This window comes from Nicotiana sylvestris, chromosome 6 (assembly GCF_000393655.2).
Source record: "Nicotiana sylvestris chromosome 6, ASM39365v2, whole genome shotgun sequence".
NCBI classification, from domain to species: Eukaryota; Viridiplantae; Streptophyta; class Magnoliopsida; order Solanales; family Solanaceae; genus Nicotiana; species Nicotiana sylvestris.
Window position 1 is genome coordinate 1,928,136 of NC_091062.1, and position 14,994 is coordinate 1,943,129.

At 37.5% G+C, this 14,994-nt stretch overlaps 1 protein-coding gene and 2 non-coding genes across 4 annotated transcripts; all 3 read right to left on the reverse strand.

The window, feature by feature from the left end:
- Positions 1-5,961: 5,961 nt before the first annotated feature.
- On the reverse strand, positions 5,962-14,360 carry LOC104244756 (eukaryotic translation initiation factor-like). Of its 2 annotated transcripts, none has more exons than XM_009800233.2 (9): positions 13,986-14,360; positions 10,731-10,799; positions 10,357-10,458; positions 9,874-10,092; positions 8,767-8,864; positions 8,315-8,402; positions 7,866-8,216; positions 7,514-7,756; positions 5,962-7,426 (listed from the first exon to the last, which is right to left on the reverse strand). In XM_009800233.2, the coding sequence occupies exons 1-9, from the start codon at positions 14,127-14,129 to the stop codon at positions 6,413-6,415; spliced, it is 2,328 nt and encodes a 775-aa protein (XP_009798535.1). In that variant the 5' UTR covers positions 14,130-14,360; the 3' UTR covers positions 5,962-6,412. The 2 variants fall into 2 exon arrangements, with proteins under 2 accessions (XP_009798535.1, XP_009798534.1); XM_009800232.2 differs by having other exon boundaries at positions 9,874-10,098; positions 13,986-14,359.
- LOC138872287 (small nucleolar RNA snoR103) lies at positions 11,133-11,238 on the reverse strand. Its single transcript, XR_011400750.1, has one exon. It is a non-coding gene; the product is annotated as a small nucleolar RNA snoR103 (small nucleolar RNA).
- Positions 12,419-12,524, reverse strand: LOC138872285 (small nucleolar RNA snoR103). The gene has a single exon (XR_011400748.1). It is a non-coding gene; the product is annotated as a small nucleolar RNA snoR103 (small nucleolar RNA).
- Positions 14,361-14,994: the final 634 nt, after the last annotated feature.

The window sequence follows — 14,994 nt, forward strand, 5'->3', positions numbered from 1 at the left end:
TACTATAGCCCAAACCATCTACATGCATCCGAGCGACCAGACCCGAATCGCCTAATTTTTTTTCCGACCCATCAAAAATGACCTAAGTAACAATAGTTACCATTTCTCTATGATCGTTCCTTGCTTTTTTCTTTTTTCTTTTTACGTTTTAAGGCCATAAAACTAGAATTCCGTCTAATTTCTATATCTTCGTGTAATATAGCCCACACCATCTGCATGCATTAGGAAAACCAAACACGAGTCCCCTAAAATTTTACCGACCTATGAAAAATAACCTAAGGAATAATGGTCATCGTTTTGCCATGACCGTTCTTGTTTTTTAGCGTTTTACGACCATAAAACTAAAATTTTCCCCGATTCCCAGATTGTCGTATGCTATAGCCCATGACATCTGCATGCATCCAGGCGACCGGACCCGAAGAGCCTAAAATTTTACCGCCACATAAAAAACGATGTAAGGAACGGTAATCACCGCTTCGCCATGACTGTTTATCTTTTTTACCGTTTTAGGGCTGCAAAACTAGAATTCTGCAAGATTCCCTAATTTTCGTGTGTTATAGCCCACACCATCAGCATGTATGCGGGAAACCGGACTTGAGTCGCCTAAAAACATTTTGGTCCCTCAAAAATGACCTAAGGATCAATAGTTACAGCTTCGTTATGATCGTTCCTCATTTTTTGGCGTTTAAGGGTCATAAAACTGGAATTCTGCCCAATTCTCAGATTTTCATGTGTTATAGCTTGTGCCATCTGCATGCATCCAGGTGACTGGATCTGAATCGCCTAATATTTTGCCGACACATAAAAAATGATCTAAAGAACAATAATTACCGCGTCCCATAAACAATCCTCATTTTTTGGCATTTTAAGGCTATAAACGGGAATTCTGTCCGATTTCCAATTTTTTGTGTGCGACCCGAATAGCCTAAAATTTTGTCGGCCCATCAAAAACGACCTAAGGAATAATAGTCACCGCTTCGTCATGACTGTTCTTATTTTTTTGGCGTATTAGGGAAATAAAATTAGAATTATACTCGATTTCGAGATTTTTGTGTGCGATAGCCCACGTCATCTGCATGCATCCGGGCGACCGGAACGAGTCGCCTAATATTTTTCCGCCCCAAAAAATAACTTAAGGAACAATAGTCATCGCTTTGCCATGACCGTTCTTCATTTTTTGGTATTTTAGGGCCATAAAACTAGAATTCCATGCTATTGCATGCATCTTGGCGACGGGACCCGAATCGCCTAAAATTTTACCGGCCCATGAAAAATTACCTAAGGAACAATAGTCACAGCTTCGCCACGAATGTTCCTCGTTATTCGGCGTTTTAGGGCCATAAAACTTGAATTCCGTCTGATTCCCAGATTTTTATGTATTATAGCCCACGCCATCTGCATGCATCCGGGCAGCCGAACACAAATCTCCTAAACTTTTTCCAGCCCACCAAAAACGTCATAAGAAATAATAGTCACTGCTTCTCCATGAAAGTTCCTTATTTTTTGCATTTTAGAGCCATAAAACTGGAATTCCGTTCGATTCCCAAATTTTTGTATGCTATAGCCTACGCCATTTTCAAGCATCCGGGAAATCAGACCCGAATCGCCTAAAATTTTATTGGCCCATCAAAAACGACCTAAGGAACAACAGTCATCGTTTTGCCATGACGTTCCTCTTTTGGCATTTTAGGGCTATAAAATTGGAATTTCGCTTGATTCTCAGATTTTCGTGTGCTATATAGGTCGCGCCATCTGCATTCATCCGGACGATCGGACAAATCAGCTAAAATTTTGCTGGCCCATTAAAAATGACCTAAGGAATAATAGTCACTGGTTCTCCATGAGTGTTCCTCGTTTTTTGGCGTTTTAGGACCATAAAACTGGAACTCATCCGATACTTAGATTTTCGTGTGCCATAGCCTACGCTATTTGCATGCATTCAGAAGATCGGACCCGAATCGCCTAAAATTTTGCTGACCCGTCAAAAACGACCTAAGGAACAATAGTCACCACTTTGCAATGACCTTTGCTTGTTTTTGGCATTTTAAGGACATACAACTGGAATTCCACCCGATTCCGAAATTTTCATGTGCTATAGCCCATGTCAACTACATGCATTCTGGTGATCGGACCCAAATTGCCTAAAATTTTGCCCATAAAAAATAACCTAAGGAACAATATTAATCGCTTCTCCATGACTGTTCCTCATTTTTTTGGTATTTTAGGAATTCCGCGCGATTCCTAGATTTCCATGTGCTATAGCCCACACCATCTGCATTCATCTAGGCAATCGGACCCGAATTGCTTAAAATTTTGTCGGTCCATCAAAAATAACCGAAAGAATATATTTACTGCTTTTCCATGATCATTCCTCATTTTTGGCGTTTTAGGGACATAAACTGAAATTTTGCCCGATTTTCAGATTTTCTTGTGCTATAGCCCACGCCATTTGTATGCATCCGAGCGACCGGACCTGAATCGCCTAAAACTTTGCTGGCCCATAAAAAATGATCTAAGGAACAACAGTCACTGCTTCACCATGACTGTTCCTCATTTTTTTTTAGCATTTTAGGCCATAAAACTAGAATTCTGCCTTATTCTTATATTATCGCGTGTTATAGCCCACGCCATCTGTATGAATCCGGGCAACTAGACCCGAATCACCTAAAATTTTGCCAAAAACATGGAACGGTCAAGGGAAAGCGATGAGTATAATTCATTAGGTCATTTCTGATAGGATCACGCATTTTAGGTGATTTAGAACCCATAAACCGAATTTGTGAAGATGTTGTGGATGTTAGCACAAAAAAAAATCAAAAATCGATTTGAATTCCTTTTTATGGCCATAAACACCAAAAAATGAGAAACAGTCGTGGAGAAGCAATGACTATTTTCAATAGGTCATTTCTGATGGAGTCCGATTGGCCTGAAATTTTATAGGTCCATAGGAAACGGCTTAGCGACCAATACTCATTGCTTCACCATAACTTTCGAGTTCATTTTATGGTATTTTAGGGTCATGCAACACAAATTTTTAATGATATTCACTTTTTTGTGTAGATTAGTAATTGCTGACTTAATATTAAAAAAAGTTTGACGGACTCTAATTGGTCTCAAATTTCATAGGTCCATAGCAAATAACCTAGTGACTAATACTCATCGCTTCACAATGATTTTTGGTTTCAATTTTTGGTGTTTCAACATCATGCAATACGAATTTATGATTATATTCACTTTTTCGTGTGTATACATATTGATATTGTAGATTTCTTTTTACGGACTCCAATTGGTCTGAAATTTTATAGATCCATAGGAAGCGACATAGTGACCAATACTCATTGCTTCACCGTAATTTTGTAAGTTCATTTAATAGTTTTTAGGAGTCATTCAATGTGAATTTTTGATGATATCCACTTTTCATGTGTATTGAATGTTGATTTTGTAAAAAAAAAAATTAACGGACTCCAATTGATCTGAAATTTTGTAGGTCCATAGGAAACGACCTAGTGACCAATACTCATCACTTCACCGTGACTTTTATATTTATTTTATTATATTTTGGCATCATGCAATACGAATTTATGATTATATCTATTTTTTCGTGTGTATTTGTACATGTTGATTTTGTAGAATTTTTTAAGGGACTGCGATAGGCCTGATATTTCGTAAGCTCATAGAAAACAGCCTAGTGAACAATGGTCATCGCTTCACCATGACTTTCGGGTCATTTTATGGAGTTTCAGAGTCATGCAATATGAATTTGTGATTATATCCACTTTTTGTGTGTATTAGTACTTGTTGATATTTTGTAAAAAAAATTTGTCTGACTTTGATATTCCTAAAATTTCGTAGGTCCACAGAAAACGACCTAGTGACCAATACACATCGCTTCGTCATGAATTTCGGATTCATTTCATGGCATTTTGGGGTCATGCAATACGAATTTGTGATTATATCTATTTTTTCTTGTGTATTAGTACATATGCTAATTTTGTATATATTTTTTGACGGGCTCCATATTGGCATGAATTTTCGTAAGTCCGTAGAAAATAGTCTAGTGACCAATACTCATCGCTTCGCCATGACTTTCAAGTTTATTTTTTAGTATTTCAGGGCCATGCAATATAATTTATAATTACATCCATTTTTTTGTGTGTATTAGTATATGCTGATTTTGCAACAAAAAAAAAAATTACGAACTCCGATTGGCCTAAAATTTCGTAGGTTCATAGGAAATGGCCTAGTGACCACTATTTGTCATTTCGCCATGACTTTCAGGTTCATTTTATGGCGTTTCAGGGTCATCCAACATGAATTTGTTATTATATTCATTTTTTTTTGTGTATAGTACATGATGATCTTGTAGAATTTTTTTGACGGATTTCGATTGGTCTGAAATTTCTTATGTCCATAAGAAACGGTCTAGATCAATACTATCATCACCTCACCATAACTTTTTAGGTTCTTTTTTGGAGTTTTGGGGTCATGCAACACAAATTTATGATTATATCATGATTGTCATTTGTAAAGTACTTTGTCTTATGAGTACTATAATTCGTTTTTATTTGGTTACTCACTTATGCTTATCATGAAATTAATTTATTCGTAAATACCTTATAAATAACCTAATTATTTCATTATTTTTTATCCCTTCAGTGCATAAAACTTGATTTTTTTATTAATATGAGTTTTCCAAAAGATGGAGGAAATTTCATCAAGAATTAATAGTCTTAGGATGTGGGAAGACACATGAAAATTTCAGGGGACTCTTTTGTATGAAGATGAAAAAGAGGGTATATTTTCAGTTCTGTGTCAGTATTCCCTGTTAAGACAAGAGGGGTTGTTCTGATGGTAAGCAACCTCCACTTCCAACCAAGAGGTTGTGAGTTCGAGTCTACCCAAGAGCAAGGTGGGAAGTTCTTGGAGGGAAGGATGCCGAGGGTCTATTTGGAAACAGCCTCTCTACCCCAGGGTAGGGGTAAGGTCTGCGTACACACTACCCTCCCCAGACCCTAATAAGTGGGATTATACTGGGTTGTTGTTGTTGTGTCAGTATTCCCTGTCCAAGTTTGATATACAACTCATCAATGATGTTTTGGTGGTGAAGAACCATAATTTGGCTATTTATTTGTCTAAGGAAAAGTGTATATATATAATTAATTTTGCAGCTTTGACCAAAAGCTTAAGACAAGTTCTTCAATATTTTACACAAATTATTCGTCAATGATAAAATGGGCATTTTTTTTTTTGGATAACCAAGAAATTTCGAAGGGCTAATTGACGCATAGCACAAAAACCCGATGAATAATGAGCGTCCCTACTCTTTTCCACTTAAATATAATGCTTTGGTCCTTTAAAGAGTTCAAAATTGTGACATGCGCCAAACTCATCGCACGTTGCACTCTTACCATGAGCTCGATTAGCATATTGAAATATTTTAACATCAAAGTAAGATACCAATTCCTTAATTACATACATTTTGCAACAGTTCCAAAGACATGCTTTTCCATCTATTTTCTGGCTCTTACCTATTACTCTTTTGGTTTTTATGATTTCATCTGCTGTCTCTTTTCATCTTCTCGAGCCTAAGATCTATCGGAAACAACCTCTATACTCCCTCAAGATCGGAGTAAGGTCTACATACACACTACCCTCCTCAGACCCCACTTGTGAGATTTCACTGGATTGTTGATGTTGTCATTCCAAAGGCAGCTAGAAACAACGACGATGACCCAGTGTATTCCCACAAGTGGGGTTTAGGAGGGTGAGATGTAAGTAGCCTTACCCCTACCCTAGACGTAGTGAAATGATCCTATCAATGTGGCAACCAAGCAAAGCAAAACATGTTAGAAAATTTGTTAACTTAGAATCACTTTAAAACACTGATTTTGATGTACAACATATTAGTAACAAGCTACCATCAGAGAAAAAGTACAAAAGCAAGATAACAGAGGAGAAATCTGCAGATCCAAATACCAGCAATGGCAAATAAACCTATCAAATGAGACAAACTTCTGTTTTCACCTTCTACTTCAGAATGGTGTAATGATTGGAATAGCTGCATTTATGAACTCACAAGTTTGACAAAACTTAATTTAACAAAGTCAAGAGAAAAAATGATTAAAAAACTAATGGAATGCAAAATAGCCGGGCTCCGTAAGCAGCCCCATTGCCTCGTGCAAATATGGCATATAATTTACCATGTCACAAAATCTCTGTCTAATGAACACACCTTGGAAAAGTATACAACTCATATAAAATCACCTGTTCTTGATCGTTACAGCGATGAAAACTGCAATATAGTTGCTCTACTTCACTGGGCATAAATGGAGAAGGCCATTGCCAGGAAAAGTGAGTTTGAGCATATTCCATCTGCGCGGTTACATCACTCCTCCAAGCAAAGAGTTGAGCTTCACTGGAGCAGATTTTTGCAGGCTTCAATATCAGGTGCCTGTGAATCTAATACTCCTTGACCCGTAGGGCTAGAGGTAATAACTCTGGTGATGGCTACAAACAAGTCCTTCTGGTATAGATCATCTGTTACCTTCTTCAGGATCTCATGCACCAACTTGAAGTCTACCGCCCCTGTCAAAACTAGCTTTGCAACTATCTCCCCGAAATTTGCTGGTGCTTTTGGTAAATCCATTGCAAGATCATCCAACAGAGAAGCAAAGTTCACGCATCCAGTGGCTAAGTCTATAGCAGTAAAAACCTTCTTAGCAAACAAGTATTCAAGAAGTTGTGCAACTGGTTCGACACGTGGAGGGCTTTTGTCCAATCCTAGTGATATGGTTTCTTTGACAACCTCGGGGTAGAAGTCAGGGGATTTGAGTTCCACAATGCACTGCAAAGCTTCATCCAAAAGCCGAACATTAAAATATTCCTCCAAAAGAGAAACTGTTTTTCTCTTCAGTTCTTCTGGATTTGACCTTGCAGCTGGAGCCTGATGTTTCTCAGCAACAGGGGAAACAGTAATAGCTGGAGACGGCCTAACCGGTCCAGGAACTTGTGATACAGGCTCCATTGCAGAGGCATAGCCTGATGGCCGGACTGGAGGTCCACCACTGCCTTGCAAGAGGGCGCTACTCCGGCCACTAATGACGCCACCGCTCCCCTGAGGCAGCTGTCTTGTGTTCAAGGAGGGCAACTTGCCGATCAATGGTGGCTGAACACCTCTTGGCATCGACCGTGACCTTTGAACCTCCCAGTTGTCATTATCCATTCCCGGCATCCCAGGCATCTTCCTTACACCCGGCATTCCTGGCATCATACCACCAGTGCCAGGTCGGAAGCCACCAGCGCCCAAATTTCCTTGAGCACCTGAAGGAATGGCACGAGCATTTCTAATGCTTGCTGTAGCACCAGGACGCAACCCCATAGACTTTTCTGCTTCCGAGTGAATCTCATTGATGGTTTTGGCTTTCACCTGTAAGAAAAGAAGTTAATAATACATCATGAGAAAGAAGTGTAGAACTTCACCAGTCAACTACTGCATAAACAAATGGAGTATCACCTCTTCCCGCCTAGGGACCCAGTTATTGGCACGTAAATCCAGCACATCACGCACCATAAACCTTAGTCGTGATACCAGCTGGGGGTTTGTAGATAATTCCTTCAGTCGGTTAAAATAAATATCATTGATGTGCCTTGATTTTTGCTTCTCATCAAGCTGCTTACCGATGGTGTTGAAGAACTGACATATAGCTTCAACGTTCTCTTCTTCCGGACAGCTTTTGGGATCTTGTCCTAATAGTTCCTGTTAACAAGAGATCAGGAAGAAAAACTTTCCCACATAATTGATATGTTGAAGGCATTAAAGAGAGCAGGGAGCAAGAAGAATAAGTTAATACAAAACGATCAACAACCTGAACGATGTGATGAACAATCTTTTCAGGAACCATCTTCTGCTTCAAAAGCTCCCCAATAAGACGAATATTTCCAAGAGTGCGCAATTTGATCAATCTTTCTTTGTCTTTGCGTTCTGACTCCTGCTCTGGAGCAGTCATTTGTCTCACTTCTTCCCTCAGTTGGTCAGCACCTTCAAATGCCTCTTGGCAATTATTCAAAAGAACTCGCTTAAACGTGATTTCTCTTCCGCCAGGTTCATCAGATGGAAATGGAGGAAGCTTCTCATTGAGATCAGAACACAGCTGTGCATACATCGGGCAAAAGGTGGGTTCCAATACGGCTTTGTCAAATATCAAGGAGATCACACCCTGGAATATAGAGAAGAGAATACACATCAGTTATCCGAGACATACGAGGGAAAACGAGACAATAGAGAGAAGCATGGGCATCTGAGAGCTAGGAGGACCTTTAGAATGTCAGCACTTGTTATCCCTGAATCTATTAGTTGACCTTTGAGAAGATCAAATTTCTCTGGGGTCAACTTGTTGAGTATTCTGCAAGATCAATATAATAGTTACACCAAATCATGAACAGAATTTGCAATACTATGATCAACATCTGAAACCAAGAACGTTATGAATACTAACACTACGACCAAAGCAATATTGCAACATTTTTTTATAAGTAAAAACATCGCAACCTTATTTTATTAGCAGTAAGTAGTTCCACAGGCTAGTGATGGTTTATACAAATATGGTAATGTGGTCTAAGTAGCAACGATATCCTTGCATCTGAGAAAAGGTCGGAAAGAAGAGCAAAACACAGTTTCCCTACTGTCAAGATGAGGCAAAAAAATAGATACAAATTACAACATGGAACATTGTTAAGAGCATTAATAAGAGCTTCAAGAAAGATTACCCCTTGACTGTTTTCAACACACGATCTTTGTCAGAAAGTGTGCCCCTTCGGACTGACCATGGCACCTCCGCTTTTATCAGTGTAGGAGCAGGACCTCCCTGGTGAAAAAACAATTGAAGGATTTCGGAGATCAGATGTAAATAGATAGTTCACCATCTAAGTTGTGTTGATTTGAACTTCGAAAAGACAATAGAAGAAATCATTGCAAGGAATAAGCTTAACAACAAAAACAACAGAGAGAGAGACATTATGCAACAGAAAAAGAGATACAGTATCTCTTAGGTTATTCTAATTGATGTTCCAAATATGTCAATGAGAAAATACAACTACTCCCTCCGTTCACTTTTAATTGTCCACTTTTGACTTTGCACTCCCTTTAAGAAAAAAGAAATGAAGTGTGTATGTTACAAGTTTACCCATGATAATGATTAACATTTTAAAAATCTTGAGAAATGATTTGAGAAATGAGTAGTTAATTATAAGGTAAAACAGTAAAAAAAATTGTCTTGATAGTATAGTGGACAAGTAAAAGTGAAAATGTATTTTTAGTATAGTGTACAAGTAAAAGTGAACAAGGGAGTATGTACTAGTACACCTATTTATTACATGTAACAAAGTGCAAAGCAGTCCATGCTCCATAAGGAAATTCCCAAACTACCATGAGCAAGGGATGCGATAATCAAGTCCTCTGTCCATCCCAATTTATGTGGCAGTGTTTCGACTCGGCACGGAGTTTAATAAAAAAAGGAAGTCTTCTGAAACTTGTGGTCTAAATAAACCATAATATTTGTGTGGTTGTAAACTAATTCATTAAGGGAAAAGATGGAATTATAAAGATAAATTGTTTCTAAATAAGGAAATGTGACATTCTTTTTGGGACTGACTACAAAGAAAAGAGTGCCATATAAATTGGGACGAAGGGAGTATATTATTCTTCATTAGGATGTCTTTTATTTTGATGCCGAAGGCTTTTAAGGAAGCACGGAAAACTGAACTTGCCTTTGGCAGCACAAAAGCAGGAATACATAAACAGAAGTTCTTTAAATCAGTAATAACGTTCTCCAAAATGCGCAATTTCAGAAAACCTATCGTGAGGAAATGAATTACCCCTTGGTTGGCAGATATGTGAGCTCTTCCAAACTGTGAACTGAGCTGCTCTTGCCGATTATACTGGTTTGCTTCTTGCTGTCTAGAGTCAAATCGGCCACCAAATTCCCTGTTTTCTCGAAGTGCTTCCCATGACCTTTCTTCTATGGGGGCAGATTGTGTTGACCTATTACGCCAGTCACGATTGTCTGGTTCAGAATAACGACCCTGAGACTGAACCTGCACCTACAGAATGATAAATTACATTGGACAATCAGGCAACAGAGAGTGAACACCGCAAGAAAGTGACATAGAAAATATACAAGCGCTAGAGAAAAATAACGAATCAGAGCTATTATTTAGCTTGCAAAATTACTAAAAGCACCAAATATTCCTTTTCCCCCCTTTTTTTCGGTGAGGAAGGAAGAAATGCCAGCATAATAATCAAAAGAGGGAAAATAGAACTTTATATTGAGTCTAATATCAAGTCCTGCAGAAACTCACATTGCTATCCACACGACCTCGAGAGGCATCTTCACCAAACAGTTCAGCTTCAACTTCTTGTTTGATTTGTAGAATAACCTCAGGTAACTGTTGGGTAACCACCTAGAAAACAATAATTACCACAATCAAGGACAAGCATATAAATCATGATATATCCACCATGATATCTTCTTTCATTTCTTTTCTTTTTGGGCAGCTGGAAACGGGAGAGGATCTAAAAGATGGAAAAAAAGACTCAATTCCCGATAACAATCATCGCATCAAAATCCATACATTTAGAAGAAAAGGCCAGTTTTATTTTTTCCATATTTATTTACAGAAAACTAATGACCAATAAACACCATCATTAAACATTTTTCAAACATAGATATTACCTCCCTCAGTTGCAGGAGCTGATCTCGAGTATACCGAACGCGTTCATGGCTCTCAAAACGATCTCCAGTCTACAATGATGAAGGTGAGTTAGGACAAACAGAACCCTGAGAATAGGGAGTTCTTAAAATGAATTTCAAGCAACAAAAAAAATAAAGCATTTTGAACTACCAACACTATTCAACAGACAAAAGGTCCCACTTTGCTTAGTCTTCAGTTCTCAATGTTTCTAACTTTCTACCATACACTCCCGTCTAACAATGCAAAAGCCAAGCAGCATATGTACCACTGTATGAATTCACATTCCAAAGAAAAGCATGCTATAAAGTGATGTACCTCAATGGTGAAATAGCACCTATGAACAGCATGACTAGCTTTTGCATGGCAATAGTTAATAAGACTTCCAATGTCAGTAGGGTTCTTTATGGGCGGCCTGATAATTCTTAAGTGCCCGCCTAAAGCCTACTAATGATTCTCCGTCCATATTTACAGCAGATACACAACTAAAGTGAGCTGCTAAGAATTCGGACGTTAACAAGAATGTATAATTGATATATTATGCACGCAAAACTCTGCCATCGTACCTATAACTATGTACTTATCTTTCTCATTCATACTACATGTATTCCTGCACCAAAAGAAAAAACAAAAAGGGGAAAAACCACTATGCACACCAGTGACAAGATAGTCTGCATCAAGCACTAGGCTACCACGAGTCCAGGAAATCTAAGTCTTCAATTCACTCCAGATATCTTTATCTGGAGACGACCCGTACAACAGCATGTCTACCATTAAAAACATCTGTGTTTTGCTTAGACTTTGATCAGCACAAACCACAGATTTTATAATTCACCATCTCGTATACCAATACAAAATTACAAACATTCACAGCTTTGCTTATAGACTTAACAAACAATAACACATACAGATTCTTTATAGGATGCCACACAAATGTTCTATAACGGGAAGACAAAGAAGCACTCAATCTTTCTATTGAAAAAACCTAAGTTTTATAGACATAATCCATCATTAAAATAGAAATACGTCAATCAATATATTCAAGTCCAACAGCATGCGACTCGATACTCTCTCCCCCCAACCTGAGGGAAACAGAAGTATTCACCAGGCAGCAAACAACAGATATCACCCATATTGTCAAGCAAAATAAATCAGAAAGAGAGCAAGTACAAGCCAAAGACTGTATTTGCAGCCAAAGCATACATAATTCCTAATTTCAGTCAATCAATCAATAAATCAACTATGCTTCAATCCTGAACTAGTTGGAATCAGAAATATGAATCCCTTATATTTACTCCACTCTATTCAGGCCCATTTCATTCCAACACTCAGTTCTCTTAATGTTTCTAACTTGCTACCATCACCATATACTCCCATCTAACAATGCAAAAGCTAATACTCCCTCTATTTCAAAAAGATTGGCACTATTTCCTTATTAGTCTGCTCCAAAAAGATTGGCACCTTTCAATATTTCCTTAATAGGAAGCATTTATAGCCATACAAATGCTATGGCATGTTTCAGACTACAAGTTTCAAAAGTTTTACCGCCACACAAATGATATGGCTTATTTAAGACCACATATATCAAAAGTCTTCCCTTCTTTATTAAAGTTTGTGCCAAGTCAAACTAAGACAATCTTTTTGAAACGTAGGGAGTAGCTTTTAAGATTTCCAGTGTTAGTAGGGTTCTTTATGAGCAGCCCGATAACTCTTAAGTGCCCACCTAAAGCCTACTAATGATTCTCCGTCCATATTTACAGCAGATACACAAATAAAGTGAGCTGCCAAGAATCAGGACGTTAAAAAGAATGTAAAATGGAAAGATTACGTACACAGACACTTCTATTGTAGCTATAACTATAAGGCCATCTTTCTCGCTCAAAGCATTTTCATTTTTGCTTAGACTTTAATCAACACAAACCGGAGACTTTATCAGAAAACCATCCAATTCACCAACATGTGTACCAATACAAACATTCACAACTTTACTTATAGACTCAACAAACACATATAGATTCTTCCATACAATGCCACACAAATTTTATACGACGTAATGACGTAGAAAGATTCAGTTTTTTCATATAAAAAAAGGAAGTAATTTACAGATATAATTGGATAATGCATCAGAGATATAGAAATACGTCAATTCATGTATTCAAGTTCAGTGTGAAGAAAGGCTGTATTTTGCAGACAAAGCAATGCATACATAATTCTCATTTTCAATCAATCAAATATGCCTCAATCCTGAGCTAGTTGGAGTCAGCTATATGACCCCCCGCCCCCCCAAAGTATCTATTCCACTAAGTTCAGGCCCATTTCGTTCCAACACTCAACTACTCGTCTACTAAAACAAATTAAGGGTTCTCTAATGCAGAATCACAAGCTATGTAGGAAAAGATAAGTTTTATCACATGGGAAATAACATAACAGCAACAAAAGGCAGTCAACACATTCAATAAACAAATAAAAAAAGCTAGAAAATATCAAGAAAAAACATACCCACAAAGTAAAAAAGACATCCTATTATCAATCAACAAATCATTCAACTATGCTTCAATCCTAAACAAGTTAGGGTCGGCTATATGAATCCTCAGTATTTTTTCCACCCTATTCAGGTCCATGTCATTCCAACACTCAATAATTAGGTGTTGAAGCAAAATCATAAGCTACAAAGGAAAAGATCACATTTTTCACTAGGGAAATAACAATAAAAGGTAAGTGACCACATGGAATGAACAAACAGAAAAGTTACTATAAATACCAAGAAAAGCACATCCATAAAGTCAAAAAAATCCTAATTTCAATCAATCAATTAACTATGCTTCAATCCACAATATTCCACAATATTGTGGAATATTCATCTAGCTGGGGTCGGATAGATGAATCGACAGTATTTATTCCACAATATTCAGGCTCATTTCATTCCAAAACTCAATAATTTGTCTTAAAATCACAAGCTACATACGAAAAGATTAGATTTTTTACATGGGAAATAGCCAAACAACAATAAAAGGTAAATCACACATTCAATAAGCAAATAAAAAAAGCTAAAGAAACCATAGAAAAAGCAGACACACAAAGCAAAAACACAAGCTTCATTGAAAAAGACAAGATTTTTCTAACAAAATAGCAATAAAAGGCAAATCAACACATCAAAAAACAGCTAAATAAAAGCAAGAAAAAGCAAACCCACAAAGTAAAAAGATCCATAGATCTGAAATATAGAAAAAAAATTCAACCTTGAAAGAACCAACATGTGGTCGAAGAAGATCAGAATTGATAGTAGATGATGAGGTTTCAAAGCGAGGGCCCACAAGCACTCTGCTTCTGTTACCACCACCACCACCTGGTCTCAAACTTATCACCGTCTGATCAGCCTGCATACCTCAATTCTCCACCGTCCGATTAATTCGAACACACAAAAACAAAAACTAGCAAATCTGAAAGAAAACGAATCGAGAAATAGTGATAGATACAGATGTATGTGTATCTATCTATCTAAATAAAGATAGAGATATAAAGATTAGATTTTTGGAGAGAGAGAGAGTGAATTTTTTTAGAGAGAGAGAGAGAGTCTTTTTTTTCCTCTCTCTACTGAGGAAGAGAAGTGGGGAAGGGAAAGAGAGGCGTTTGTGAAGAGGAAGGGAAAAAACCCTTTTGGGATAGGTTTGGTATTACCAGATTTGTTCTATGGGTATTTTTGGTATTATATTGTTTTTGTTAAACCTTTTTATTATAGCAAGTGGGCAAAATACATACTTTACTCATCGAGCTTGTTCCCAAATCACTCTTACACACCTATTAAAGACGGGAATAATATTACACACCAAAACTTTTAAAGGTGTGTCAATTACACATCACTTCGATGTTTGACCACATCTACTTAAAAAGATTGTTATTACATGTGCCAATCAACATCTGACACGTATCATAAATCGAAAAAGAAAAGAAAAATTAAAAAAAAAAACTCTGCCCCCCCCCACTCCACCACCTCTCCTCATCTTCCTAAAGAAAAAAATACAGAAAAAAAAAACCCACCCCCTCCTCATCTCCTCAATTCCATCGTCTTATCCACCACCACCATACTACCACCAACCCTTCTACTACAAGTACCTTTTTTCCTAAGTATAGATTTAACTTTTTGCCCGATTTTTAACAAGTTTTAACAATATCCATCACAAATCCTTATACAAATTTCAAAATCAAGCTCAAACTCAAAGCTTCAAACTTGTTAATGGTATTTTTTAA

Excerpts from the sequence above, each read along its gene's own strand:
- LOC104244756 (XM_009800232.2), bottom strand. The coding sequence starts at position 14,129 with ATGCAGGCTGATCAGACGGTGATAAGTTTGAGACCAGGTGGTGGTGGT. Across the intron at positions 8,865-9,873 it reads ACATATCTGCCAACCAAGGG|GGAGGTCCTGCTCCTACACT; the intron begins GTAATTCATTTC and ends TTTTTTCACCAG. Across the intron at positions 7,427-7,513 it reads GGGTCCCTAGGCGGGAAGAG|GTGAAAGCCAAAACCATCAA; the intron begins GTGATACTCCAT and ends CTTTTCTTACAG.